This window comes from Lissotriton vulgaris, chromosome 1_1 (assembly GCF_964263255.1).
Source record: "Lissotriton vulgaris chromosome 1_1, aLisVul1.2, whole genome shotgun sequence".
Taxonomy (NCBI): Eukaryota; Metazoa; Chordata; class Amphibia; order Caudata; family Salamandridae; genus Lissotriton; species Lissotriton vulgaris.
In genome coordinates, this window is record NC_141685.1 from 1,277,918,322 (window position 1) to 1,277,932,578 (window position 14,257).

At 44.3% G+C, this 14,257-nt stretch overlaps 1 protein-coding gene across 2 annotated transcripts in view; it reads right to left on the reverse strand.

The window, feature by feature from the left end:
* Window positions 1–889: 889 nt before the first annotated feature.
* COPZ1 (coat protein complex I subunit zeta 1) overlaps window positions 890–14,257 on the reverse strand; it is a 234,236-nt gene continuing 220,868 nt past the window's right edge. For both annotated transcript variants that reach the window (XM_086964906.1, XM_086964914.1), the window contains one exon: window positions 890–2,464. In XM_086964906.1, coding sequence (XP_086821032.1) covers window positions 2,417–2,464 — 48 coding nt within the window. In that variant the 3' untranslated portion in view covers window positions 890–2,416. The remainder of the gene's footprint in view (window positions 2,465–14,257) is intronic.

Consider the following 14,257-nt stretch of genomic DNA (forward strand, 5'->3'; position numbering starts at 1 on the left):
GCTTTCGCTGTGATAACATTTTCTTACTGAAATTTACAAAGAGGCACCTCTATACCTACGACAGACATATTTTCGAATACCAATACAGCCACTGTGGCATAAAGACAGAAACTAAAGTCTCTATACTACGCATCATTTCTTTGTTATGAAAAAAATAAAAGGCATGCTGGTTTGAGCAAGGCCATCTAGGGCACTCACAGAAAAAGATCCGTTTACGTAGCAGAGGAGACGGGAACACTAATGTAGACTAAATATATATATATATACATATATTTTTTTAAGGAGTTTTATATAGCCCAAACTTGACCCGAAGGTATCTGGTATCAGAGAGATTTACATGAGCACTAGTTGCGTTACATAATTATTTTCAAACTACAACATTTTCTGTTCTATTGACATAATTTTGCCATTATCTTGTTTGTTTTCACAGTAACCACTATTTATATTATGTACATTAAAACAGGCTTTTGATTTTGATAAATTTAAAAAAATATATTCCTGGTGTTCTTGAGTGTGTCTATTCATGATAACATAAAGAGAATTTGGGAGCACTAAATATTCCTGTGAGTGTCACAAGGCTTACCATTACCTTGATATGCACCTTGCTTTTCTGACCAGAGTGTCTAGAAACTCTCTCTCTGGCCATGTTCGGGAGAGAAATCCAGAACACGTATTGCCAGCAATAGTTTACAAGATACCATCATACCACTAAAACTTCATACCGCAGGTTGCCCTGCCCTTTTGCAAGTAACTGTCCCTGAGGTCCGTAGACAAGGTAAGTTGTAACAGTAGGGTCATATGAAGGTGACAAAAGCAGTAAGTAGAAATAATTTTATACACGCATTTTTTTACTTGTTTTTATTCCATCAGAACTTCATCCCAGATTAAATTCAGCACACAGTGTCAAAGATTTATTTACTTGAATCTTTTACATACAAGTTAAAAATGGACAGCATGAACCTTTCTTCTGTTCCAACAACAGGCTCAGCATAGTAGGCATGGAAATACAGAATGAATGCTGGAAATCTGGTCCTTTGAAAACGAGATTGAATACATGACTGAAGTTCCCCCTTTCCACATTTTCACCCGGTGGAGTGGAGTAAATCGGTAGTCATGAATATAAACTCTTCTTTTTATCCAACTTCGCAAACTCTTCCTTCGATACTTGCACACTTTCTCAAGTATAGATAAGACACATATAGGGTAACTTTATTTTAAATAAACAACTTTTACAACTACAATGGACTCTTGTTGGTCTGGGAGTGTTGCTGAGAAGATTCTGATTGATGCCATTTGTGCAGTGTTTCAAATCGTACGAAGCCCGCCTGATCCCACGATGCAACACTAATGGAGTCATTCGGGTTTTCTGTGATGTGGCTAATTCAGCTGCCACCAGACATTGGTAACTTCAAGTACTAAGATAAAAGATTTGAGCTATTCAGCTACACTTAATGAAATCAGGCACTCTCAGCAATATACGATTCTCTGTCCTTTTGTCAATACCTTCGATTATCCTATTTCCTGAACGCAAGAGCCTCTCTTCATGCAATTAATGCAGGTCAGACAGCCTTAAAGCTGAAAAGCTTTGCAGACCTTTGCTGAGCCTTAGGTACTAAAGATTACTGATTGAGAAAAACTCAGTGAGGAGGTATGAAAACATTGCAAGATAAAGATACAATTCTCTGCTTAAGTGCCTGTTCCCTGATCTGGCAGTCACAGAAGTGGACTTGTGTTGTACAGTAATCCCAGTGAAGCAAACTGTGGAAAGGTAAGTGTCTAAATTTCATAGCGACACTCCTGCTTACTATGACTGAGCAAGAAAACAATTCCTTAGGGGGCAGGAGACTGAACATGTTACAGAAGGTACGTAGGGACTGGAGCAATTCGACATGTAATACCTCAAAGGTTCAGTTTTAAAAGGAACCCTATGGCACAAGTGAGAAGAACCATTAAGAGCTGGAAATGTTACAAGCCAGCAAAGGATCAACATGGTTAACCGCAGAGTTCACTGCCTTAAGAGAACAAAAACATTAACCATGGAAGAAAGCTCCATAAAGAGATTCCATAATTAAAGTTAGTCAGGCACAGCCCAGTTGATTGGTATCCATTATAACCGCAAACTGGGCCAGTCATTGTTTTGTAAACATACTAAATTACATTTTTTTTGGGTGCGCAAAACAATTTGAATTTTACAATCCCAAAATGCCCTCTTGCATTAGGTCATTATTTGTGATGCAAAAGCCTCACAAATTTCAGCAGCCTGGTACTTTACATACAGTAAAATTGTATGTCCGTTATTGCATAAATAGAACTTTTAAGACAATACAGAATAAAAGAAATAATCAAAACAGTGACAGAGGAATGGAATGGTTCTTCGGCACAAGAAATACATCTCCAGCATGAACACACAGGAACATTACCGGAGCAGGGACCACTTGATCTGCTCCTTTGCTGACTGCAGCACCTGTGGGGATAAACAATGACAGGACGTGACTTTCAGATACGAAGTATTTAAGCAAAGCTGAAGGCAGGAAATCTGACTTTGGCAACACCGCTAGGGTGACCAAGGTATTTATCCTCCTTGCACTTATCTGATCAATAAAGGTTCCTGAACGAGTGAGTTTGTATACTTTTGATGTTGAACAGATTAATTATAGGAACATCCTTTGTTCATTGTACATACCTATTCTCAAGTTAGAAGTTCTTCTTCCACAAGTTGCCATCTTATAAACTCTGACTGCTGTTTAATATCATTAGTTAATGAAGGAATTACGCAAGTTAAAATTGCCATGTCTAGTTTACAATTTGAGCAGTTAGATGTATGCCATTGTAAAGGGTAGGCAAGAGCTGCCGTCATCTACTTAGGATATATATATATATATATATATATATATATATATATATATATATATATATATATATATATATATATATATATATATATATATATTACGCTCGACTCTCCCAAAGTCAAAAAGAAAGAGGCAGCACTCGCGGAGCAAAGTCAGACCAGGGTTTTAATTAGAGGGAAAAGGGAAAAGCACAGACGCGTTTCGGCGTGAGCCTTCGTCAGTGTGTCATTCGTCCACATCTAACAGTCCATGTTATAAACATACACACAAACCATAGGCATTGTCATGGACATAGGACTACAACCCTTACGCCACTGTGGGCGCCATCTTGGAATGGTGTTCTCTCCAAGGGTCAAGTACTGATTTTAACATGAAGTGATCATGGTTGAAAATAAAGCCGTGGATCGGCAAGTGTCCTATGGCATGTATCTACAATGCTAATATGGTCACATCAGTGCAAAGAAAACATGTAAGAAATCATATAAATTCTCAAGCACATGAAAGCAAAAAGTAGAGGATAAGAGGAATCAAAAAGAGAATCAAAATTAAATTAGAAATAGTACCTGTCCTGTAACAGTCAATAAACCAAACATTTTGTGATAATTCATCACGGTTCATAAATAATGCTGTTTACAGGATATATAACAGGAAAAAACTCTTTTGAATTCCTAAAGCTTGCAAAGGAATTGTCTATTTACACTATTTACATGGATAGAGTCGGACTAAACCATTTCTACGTGTGTATCGTAGTGAAGATGAAATTGGAGATTGAGTGCATAGTTGTCTGTCAAGATGGAGATACCAAAGTCACAGACACACCTATACACCCAAAGTTGTACCTATCACCCAATTATTTACAAGTACATCTACAAGCGGAATCACACACTTGACGTATATAGTGTCTGTATATATCATTTGGGATGAAGTATCTCTGGGTATATACACATATCCATGGTAGTCCATACTCGGTTTCATCAGGGGGCAAAGATGTATAAATGTTGCAAATACTACATAGTAATTCAGAAGGCATATATACAGATATACAGGTTGTACAGAAACTCATAAGTCCGGTTCATAGATCTTATGATTTGAAGACTGTCATCCAAACAAAGTGGGAGAGATGTTACTGATCTTGCAGAGTCCATATATGTGAAGGTAGAGGTTGTCCCATGGTGCAAACCTCTTTCAGATGGATTTTCATCACAGTGTGTATGGCTACCTATAGGAACAAACGCTCTAATCATCCCATATCATTACTTGCCCAAGTGATATGCTAGTTCCTCCCCGCTGTTGAGCCCACCAGGTTGTTTCGTGGAGAGATCTACAATATACCTGGACTCTAGTCTGCGGAGTCGTCTCAGCCTATCACCTCCTCTTACGTTTGGTGGAACCATGTCCAAGCCAAAGAATCGGAGTAATTTACGATCTTTGCTATGCTCGTCTGCAAAGTGCCGGGCGACCGGATATGAGGTGTCAACTTTCTCGATCGCCCGTTGGTGCTCCAGGATCCTCAGTTTGAGCTCCTTGATCGTACTGCCGATGTAGCGTAAGCCACACGGGCAGATCAAGCAATAGACCACAAACTGGGAACTACATGTAATGAAGTGCTTTATGGGCGCTTTCATCCCGGTATCTGGTATTTCAAATGATAGCACCCGTTTGCTGCCACTGCAAGCCTTGCAGTGGCCGCAAGGAAAAAAGCCTGCCATCCGCTTCAAGGAGTTACCTTTAGGTGATGGTTTCCTAAAATGGCTTGAGACAAGCATGTCACTGAGCGACCTAGCCCTGCTGAATGTAATTAAGGGGTAGGCTGGTAGGTCATCTGCAAGAACACTGTCAGTTTTCAAAATGTTCCAATTCTTAGCTAACATAGCTTTCAGATCCCTCGCCCCTTTGGAATAAGGAGTGATGAGTCTGAATTTGCCTTCACTTTTTTTGGAGTTTCTGTTCCTACCCACTATAGGATTTTCCGTAGCCAACAGTTGCGATCTCTGCATCTTCCTTACTTTTTTGAGGGTCTTAGAAAGTAAGGTGGTACCATACCCCCTCATGGAAAATCTTTCTATGCACTCCGAGGCGGCCACCTCGAAATCGGAATCCTTGGAGCAGTTCCTACGGATCCTCAGGAGTTCTCCGTAGGGAATGCTGTTCTTGAGTGGGGTGGGATGACTACTGCTGGCAAAGAGTGTAGAATTGCCAGCAGTGTCCTTTCTATGCAGGGTGGTATGCATCTGATTGTTTTCAATGTACACTCTCAGGTCTAGGTACTCCGCTCTCACCGGACTTACCGAGCCTGAGAAGTGCAGATTGAGATCGTTGTTATTAAGGATCTTGATAATATATATAATTACATACTGGCATTCGCTAATAGGTAGTTGTAGTTCCAACCTAGTTTCCATAGGAAGAGTGTTTTGATAACTGATTTTGTTTGATGAATCCTTTTGAAATTTTCAAAAGTAGTATGACACATCAGCTGTTGTCTTGAAATTTTTGTGGCGATTCATCAAGCAGGAAAAGGGGGGGGGGTCTCAAAATTAAATACCCCCATGTAAATTTCCAGCGAGCTTTTAGACACGACTAAAGCCTCACCCACTGAATGGAATTACACCAAATTTGTTTAAAACTTAACTGTTGGTCCAGAAAGCGACCGTTTTGTAAATTGGCGTAATTGCGTTAAGTAGATTAGGAAATATTAATGGAAACCAATCTGACAGTCCCCTGTGCTGAAATCTGATTAGCTGCCAACATTTCAATCAGGAAGTGTTGGCAGCCATCTTGGGACTCTGTTTCAGTCGAGTCCCATAAAAAATATTTTAAAAAAGAAGGAAAGGGGGCAGTGTAGGAATACCCTGACCCCCTAGGAAAGCGTTATTTTATTTTTATTCATTGGGAACCATGCTGGATCCGTGGCTCCTGCTGAACAAAAAAATTATTTCTGGCTCCCATGCTCCACTAATGTTTAGCCCCTTGGTGGGCTAGGTCCCAGGGGAAGGAGCAAATATAGGCAGGAGGGGGTACACGGGTCCTCCAATGGCATATGGCTGACCCAGGGACCGCCAACTCCCTGGGGCACTGGTTTTAATGTATGCATGGGGTAGTCCTGTGACAGCCCCGCGTGCCCTCCTCCCCAGGGAAAATCTTAAATGCGGGGCCCCTACACAGCCCTCCCGCAGCCCCGGGGACCACCCCCTCCCATGGGCACTTAAACTAATGCAGTGCACTGCAGGGGATTATGTTAGAGCTAGCCGAGGTAACTATAAATGCTGAAATGCTATGGCTTTGTACGAGTGAAATGTCAGCCTAACTATAACGTCCCTGTAACCTTTAGTTTTCTCAGTGAATTTCAACGGTTTTTAAAATTCTATTTCCCAACTATACCCTGTGAGAAAGAGTGTGTGAGTGCATGAGTGCCTCAGTGGATTTGTAAGTGACTCCATGAGAATGAGTCAGTCTGAATGAGTGTGAGTGGGTGTCTGAGTGGGTGTGTGAGTGTCTGACTGGGTATGTGAGTGGCTGTTAGTGTGAGTGCAAATGTGAGTGGGTGTCTGAGTTGGTCTATTTGATTGTGTGTCTGAGTGAGTGTGTGAGAGGGTATATCAGTGTCCGAGTGTCTGTGAGTGGGTGTGTGAGAGTCTGAGTGGGTGTATCAGTGTCTGTATGTGACTTAATCCAACAAGACTCGACAGTTTTGCACAAAATATCTTTCCAAGTGGAGTACTTTCTACTAGTTTATTACTAAGTGCTATCTCCTTGGGTAAATGTCCAGTACGTATTCTACACTACAGCTGCGTAATGGAGCACAAGGAAATGTCACCAATGACATTGTTTGTGTTTTGACAATCTGATTGTTCCTGGTGTGTCTTTATCCAAAAATATGTGATAAATTCTCCTATGAAGACAACACGACTATAAAGAGGTAAATAGTCACCTAACAAGGGTCTTTCTTCTTAACTATATGAAGCAGGTGCTTCTTAATTTGGTGGAGACATCCTCATATTCCTCAGCTTCAAGGACGCCTCACCAAAATTGTCAGGAAACACACTGGGAGGGCCGCTTGTTAAGCTGTCCATCATCCTAGCAAAAGGTAGGAAGACATTGCATACTACTAAGGTGGGCGGGCGAAACTGCAAAGCTAACAAGTGATTAGTAAATCTTAATTAGGGCTCCCGGTTTTCCGTTTAAACGGATTTTTACATATAAATACAGACGGAAAACTATTTTTCATTTGTCTGTATTTATATGTAAAAACTGTAAAATACTAGTAAAACTGTGCATGGATGAGGTTACCTTCTGGCATGTGTTAATCAGTGAGAAAGCACACCTCGGCGCACATTAAGGATATTTCCTTCTTTATTACATTTTAGTCTCGATTTGCAAACTGATCTAAAAATAGTGCTCCTTCTGCAGGGGAATCGCATCACTGAGTTGGCCTGAAAGCATTTCGAAAACCGAAATAAATATCAGACTTTGGAGGGCTTCTGAGCTGAGGAGGATCTGCAGAGCAGAAGCCACCGTCCCTGCTCGCAGTCTGAGTTAAGGGAGTAGGTGGGGGAGGCTTGTTAATGCATACTAATGCACCTCCAATGACTTGTTTCCCCAGTTTTTAGCAGCATCATTCCTTTTACGGTTGTCTTTTGTTTTTAGCAAACTGCTGTTCCCCTGTGATAAGTCCCTGGAGTTCAAAAGTTCTTGGGGCCAGCTCACACTTCACATCTCTCTTAGGAACTCCATGGGATGCATCAGCCCCTCCCCACCCTCGCACAGGCTGTGGACAGCCCATTGTCATTCTGACATCAGGTGATTATCACATTTAGAATGACAATGGGCCGTCGCCTTGAACATGACATGTGTACCACAAAGGGAGTGTCTGAGGCGAGTAACTCACTTAGCACCTGTAGATTGTAGCAGAGGAGATTTCCCCAGTCAGCCAGTTTCGATGTCCAGCAATTAAAAATCAGTGGGGGTTCAACATTGTGGGCACATCCAGATCTGTAGATTTTAGTACTTGCTTGGTGTGCTCAAGGCTGTTTGATTTTATTTGTAATCCAATGTCAAGCAGTTTAAAAGAGAACAGGGGCCCTGAATGAACTGTGGCTATGAAAGCACCAGTAAGGTAACATTAAAAATAATTGCTATGAAAAATGCAGACGTTTTTACTGTGGGAATTGGCGCTAATGTATGTAGCATGGCACTCGAAAGTTGGATCAATTAATACTGTGATGCTAACAAATGCAATGCATTTCTTGTATGTTATAGAAGTAGTGCAGCACTAAGTTTACTCAATACCTTCAACTTAAAGTGTAGAAAGGCATTTTATTTTCGCTGTGTTTTCAGTTTAAATAAATGTGGAAAAATACTAGCTGTAGCATTTTCTTTTGCTTGTGGCAAATATAAATGTGGATAAATACAGAAAAAATGTCAAAAAAATAAATATGGATAAATACAGACGGAAATGGCAAAAAAATAAATACCATAAAACCGGGAGCCCTAATCTTAATACTTGTAGCAATTTAAAGGGAGAATGATGGACTCTACTCTCGCCAGGTAAGGACAAAAAAGGACCCACTCATCACGGTCACTACTGATTGATTCCAATAGCTCAACAATGCTTTCACCTCCATGAAGTATTTTAGATCATTTTTCAATATGGAATTGCAGAGAAAACACAATTTATTTGCCTTTGCCATCCCAAGAGTTAGAATTATTATTGTTTTACAGAAGTGGAGTTTCTGGCTTCTGCTGGGGCACCTGCTATGGTTATATTTGTAAGTGCTTCCTTCTGAGGTTTAATTTCTTTGAAATGAACATCAGGGCCACAACAGCCCGGGGACTCCATCCACCAGGCTTTGGCTGAAATTTAATGGAAGCCAATTTTGGCCATGAGGACCCCCCCCCCACCCCCCCTCCCCCACCCACAGTATATGGCTCTTTAGCACACAGCGCTTGGATCTCACTTACTTTGCGCGCTGACATTATTGCCACCAGGAAAGCGGTCTTCCATGTCAGGTGCTGCAATGTGGCTTTATGAATGGGCTCAAAAGGAGGACCCATCAATCTAGACGGCACCAGATTAAATTCCCAAGGAGGAGAAGGAGTTCGAACCGGGGGATACACTTTCTTCAACCCCTGTAGGAAATCCTTAACCACCTGCAACTGGGAAATAAAAGGTTGGTTGGGGGATTTTCTGTATTCCGTAATGGCTGGCAATTGAACCCTGATCGAGGAATATTTCAAACCCGCTTTGGCTAAATAAAGGAGGTAAGGAAGAATGACCTCCTCCTGCCCTTTTGTAGGATCAAAATGATTATGAACACACCATAGGTAGAATCTCTTCCACTCAAAAGCGTACAAGGCTCGCGTGGAGGGGGGGGGGGGGGGGGGGGGGTACCGACAACTGCAGAAGGTCCGGGTACTACCACTGACGCGGCCAGTCTGGAGCTATCAGAATCATCTTCACGTTGGATCTGATGAGCTTGGACACCACCTTCAGGATCAGAGGCAGAGGAGGAAAGGCGTATGCAAATGTCTCTGACCAATCTATCAAAAGTGCATTTCTCCTTGTCCCTGGACGGTGGAATCTGGATGCGAAGGTGTGGCATTTTTTGTTTTTGTCGTCAGCAAACAAATCTATTGATGGACGACCCCACTCCTGGAAAATATCTACCACCACCTCGTCGTGTAGCACTCAGTCTGGCTGATCTTCGAAGTGCTGACTGTACGCGTCTGCTCGCACGTTTTGCTCCCCTGGAAGGTGCACTGCCACGATGGAGAGGTTCCGAGCCAGAAGCCAGTGCCAGATCACTTGAGCCTCCAGGGATAGAGGGCGAGAGCGCGTACGACCCTCTTTGTTTAGATAATACATGGTGGTCGTGTTGTCTGTTTGGATCAGGATCGAGTTGGATGTGATCGATGGCCAAAAAGCTTTCAGAGCAAAATGGACTGCTCATAGCTCCAACATGTTAATATGGTAGGACTGCTCTTTTGTGGACCACCGGCCCTGCATCTGAAGGCACCCCATGTGTGCCCCCATCCTTGCAGAGATCCATCCGTTATCAACGATTGCACTGGAACTTGTTGATGGAAAGGGACTCCCATCAATAGGTTCTGCCGCAGAGTCCACCACATAATGGAAGACTTTGCTGCTTGAGAGAGCACAATTCGGTCCTCCTAGCGACCCGTTGCTTGGTCCCACTTGTCTTCTAGACCTTGCTGCAACAGTCTCATTCTCAGCCTGGCGTTGGGAATGAGAAATATGCAAGAGGCCATTCATCCCAGCCGAGAATGCCACTTGCCGGACTCTTGAGCGATCTGTCTGTAGCAAAGCTTTGCACTTCTGCTGCATTGAAGAAAGTCTCTCCTCCGAAGGAAACGCTATTCCTTTGTTTGAATCCAGAGTTGAGCCCATATAATGGATTGTCTGGGTGGGCCAGTGAACTGACTCCTCCATGTTCACATGAAGCCCTAGTCTGCGGAGCAAATTCAGACAGACTTGAAAATCATTCAGTACTTTTTGAGGAGATGGCCCTTTGAGGAGCCGATCGTCTAAGTAAGGGTAGACAAACAGACCTTTTTGTGTGGGGCCGCCGCCACCATTGCCATCCACTTGGTAAAGACTCGTGGAGCAGATTTCAGTACGAAGGGTAAGACTTTGAACTGATAATGCTTGCTGCTGACCACGAATCGAAAGTATTTGCGATGAAGTGGAATTATAGGTATATGGAAGTAAGCATCTTGGAGGTCCACCGAACACATCCAATCTCCTGCTTGTAGATGTGGACATATTTGATAAAGGGCCAACATGTGAAACTTTTCCTTCACAATGACTTTGTTTAGCAAGCGAAGGTCCAGGATAGGCCCGAATTTGTGCTTCTGATCTCTTTTGGGCATAAGAAAATACCTGGAGTAAACTCCCTTACCTTGCTGCGTGGAAGGAACCTCTCCTATGGCCTTTTTTCGCAGAAGGGTTACCACTTCCTGCTGAAGCAACTTTAACTGGTGAGGATGAGATCTTTCCGGAGGAATGTCCTTTGGAGGCACACGGAAACATAGTGCGTATCCACTGCGCAGTATACTGAGCACCCAACGATCTTTTGTTATGCTGCACCACTCTTCCAGATGATGTGAAGCACTTCCTCCCACTGGTGTGGGCAACGGCGCGGGAGGAAACCCCTGCTCCATGCTTCCCTGCCGATCTGGCCGTGTTAGAGGACTGTTGCTGAGGACCTCCTCTACCTCTGTTGGACTTACGGCCTTGAGACTTCGATTTGCCTTGGTTTTTGTTCTGGGACCATTGAGGGGTTTGAACCCTCTGTTGGTAGCCCTTGCGTTGGTTGGGTCTGAATCGTCGTTTAAAAATGTTTTTCTTCTCCAATCCAACTGCTTTGAGGGTATCGAGCTCGGCTTTCATCCTACCCATCTCCTCATCTGCATGGGTGCCAAACAGGGAGGAGCCAGAAAAAGGGAGATTTAAGATCCTCTGTTGAGCATCTGGCTTGAGAGCTGTTAGTGTCAACCAGGAGGATCTCCTGGCGCAAATTCCATGCGCATATGAGTGCACCCACAATGTAGCACCATCCGCTGCAGTGCTAATCACTTGGTTGGCAACAAGCGACCCTTTCCTGATGACCTCAAAATCCCTTTGATCTTCCTTTGGTAAATTTTCCTTGAAGCGGTCCAAGGTGTCCCATAAGGCTCTGTCATAGCGACCTAATAAGGCTGCTGCACTAGAGACTTTGAGCGATGATGCTGCAGACCCGCAAACCTTCTGTCCCCAATAGTCCTGGGACCTACTTTCTTTATCCGGCAGGACTGACGAAGACGCAGCTACTGCAGGAGTTTTCCTCGCTGCCGCAGTTATAATAGAGTCCGCAGCCGGATCGGATTTCAAGAACACAGGGTCTGTTGCTGCCGGCTTGTATTTCTTTTGAATCCTCGCTGGTGCAGCCTTAATCGTAGCTGGTGTGAGGAAAATGTCCATCACAGGTTCCCGAAGACCGGGAACCAGAGGAAGCAACGGAAGAGAAGTTGCTCTCTGATGTAGAGTCTCATAAATAACTTGTTGCCACCTGAGGAATAGACATTTCGATGTTCAGCTTCTGAGCCCCTTTCTGAAGCACATCATGATATGTGTTAATGTCATTTATCGGTGATACTTTTGACAAAGGGCTATCCGATAGAGTGGGTGAATGGTCCCTCTTAGAGGATTCAGTGGAAGAGGAAGACCACGTAGGTGACCTTCTCCTTTTGCGATGGGAACTATTTCTGCGCTCCCGTGACCTGCCCGCACGTTCTCCACGTCTGGGCGAGGGCGATCTATCCACTTCCTGCACCAATCTTTGCGGAGGTGATCTATGAAGAGGACTGGCCTATTCTTGCATCTGTAAGGATGATCCTGTATCTTTACTCCAATGATGTAGGGAAGGAGCCATCTCGGGGACAAATGAACAGCAGGCGAAGCCTCCCTGTGCTGCGAAGGAGATCTAGGACTTGGTCTGCCTGAATGCCTTTCTGGTGAGGCAGATGGAGAATGCCCCGCTGAAGAATGTCTTGAAGAGTGAGAAGATGAGTGTTGTGATGCTGATTCTGTCACTAGAACCACAGATCCTTCTCCAGACCTCACTGATGTGGGTCTTGACGTCGGACGTGTAACCTGTTCCGACTGAGCACTTCTCAATGCCGACCTGGACCTCCCTCTCGACGTCTACGTCCGGCCTTGTGTTGGAACCTTTACCGACGTCGACTTTCTGTCCCTCGACGTCAAGTACCTTGCAGCCTTTGTCTCGGCGTCTAACGTCGATGAGCCGATGACGGCGGAGGGGTTCTGCTCCTCGACGCCGAACGTCGCCGTGCTGACGAAGACGAAGGGCCTCTGTTCCTCGACGCCGATCATCACTGTGTTGACGCCGGCAGAGGGCTCTTCTTCCTCGATGCTGATCGTCGCTGAGACGACGGCGGAGGGCTTCCAATCCTCGATGCGGATAGTCGTCGAGACGACGGTGGAGGGCTTCCGATCCTCAGCGCCGATCGTCGCCAGGTTGACGCCGGTGGAGGACTCCTGACCATCGACGTCGATGGACTGATGACGATGGAGAGGTACCCGCCCTTGACGCCGAACTGACGACGGTGGGGGACTTCTGCTCCTCGACGCCGATTGTCGCCGGGTTGATTTGGCGGAGGGCTGTTACTCCTCGACGCCGATCATGGTGGAGTTGACGATGGCGGAGGGCTTCTGCTCCTCGACGCCGATCGTCGCCAGGTTGACGACGGCGGAGAATCACGATTCTTCGACGTTGACGACGTACCTGAATGACGATGTCTTCTCGACGGCGAGCCTGCCGTCGATGGTCTTTTCTTGGACAAATGACTTACCGGTGGTAGATTTTTCAGCGCCGAGCCCGGCGCTGAAGCAGAAGAGCGAGGGACTTTGCTTCTGGATGGAGATCTCGACCTCTTGGAGCCCTTCCTCAACAGCGACCTGCCTCTGGAAGACGCCTTTTCTGCCAGCCCATGAAGACGGATCATTTCTCTGTCTTTTAGAGTCCTTTTGGATAGGGACTGGCAATGAGGACAAGTCTTGGGGACATGGTCCTTAGGTAAACAAAGAATACAGACCTCATAAGAGTCTGACCTGGCCTTTTTTCTACAAGAAGGGCAGGGGTTAAAAAGAGATGGCATTTTGAGAGAAAAAAATGATCAAAACTGTCAAAAAAAGACAGAACCTTACTTAAAAAGATGAAAGACGTCGAAGTCAAACATTTCCAAAAAAGTGGAGCTGTGTAACCAGGATCCTTCCTGAAGGAGCCGGAAAGAACAACTGACCTAACTGTCATCCCTGAGGCATGATGGGAAGCTGGGGGTCATGACTGCCTTAAAGACACGGTGCCAGTTTATTTCTATGTTGCTATGAGTTAGCTTTTCAGCCTTTTTAGGCTATGTTTTTTGCAATGCAGCCTGGGAGCTGTCAATGCTTTCAGTCCTATCTGAGAGTTGGTACTAAATGCTAAGCACAGCATTAAAACAGTTTTTAAACATGTTCTGCTGTTGTTTTTCCCGGTTTCTAATGTATTCTTTATGATATAATGTCCTTACAACATTATTCAGCTCTAGTGTGTGTAAGGCTGCATTTGCTTTAAAAAAAAAAAAAAAAATATATATATATATATATATATATATACATATATGTGGGTCACATATATGATTGTGTTTCCGGGGTCCCGCACATGGGCGGGAATATTCTAGTGCTTATGACTATTGATGAGGATCCCCTGGAAAAGAACTACGCTTCCAGGAAGTAGGAGCACTTTGACAGTGCCCACTTGCTTGGAAGCAGAGTGTTTGATTTTGCTCAGCGGGAGCTGTCAAAGCATTTAGAAAGTAGGAGGGGCTCGGAGCGCCCCTTCCTGTAT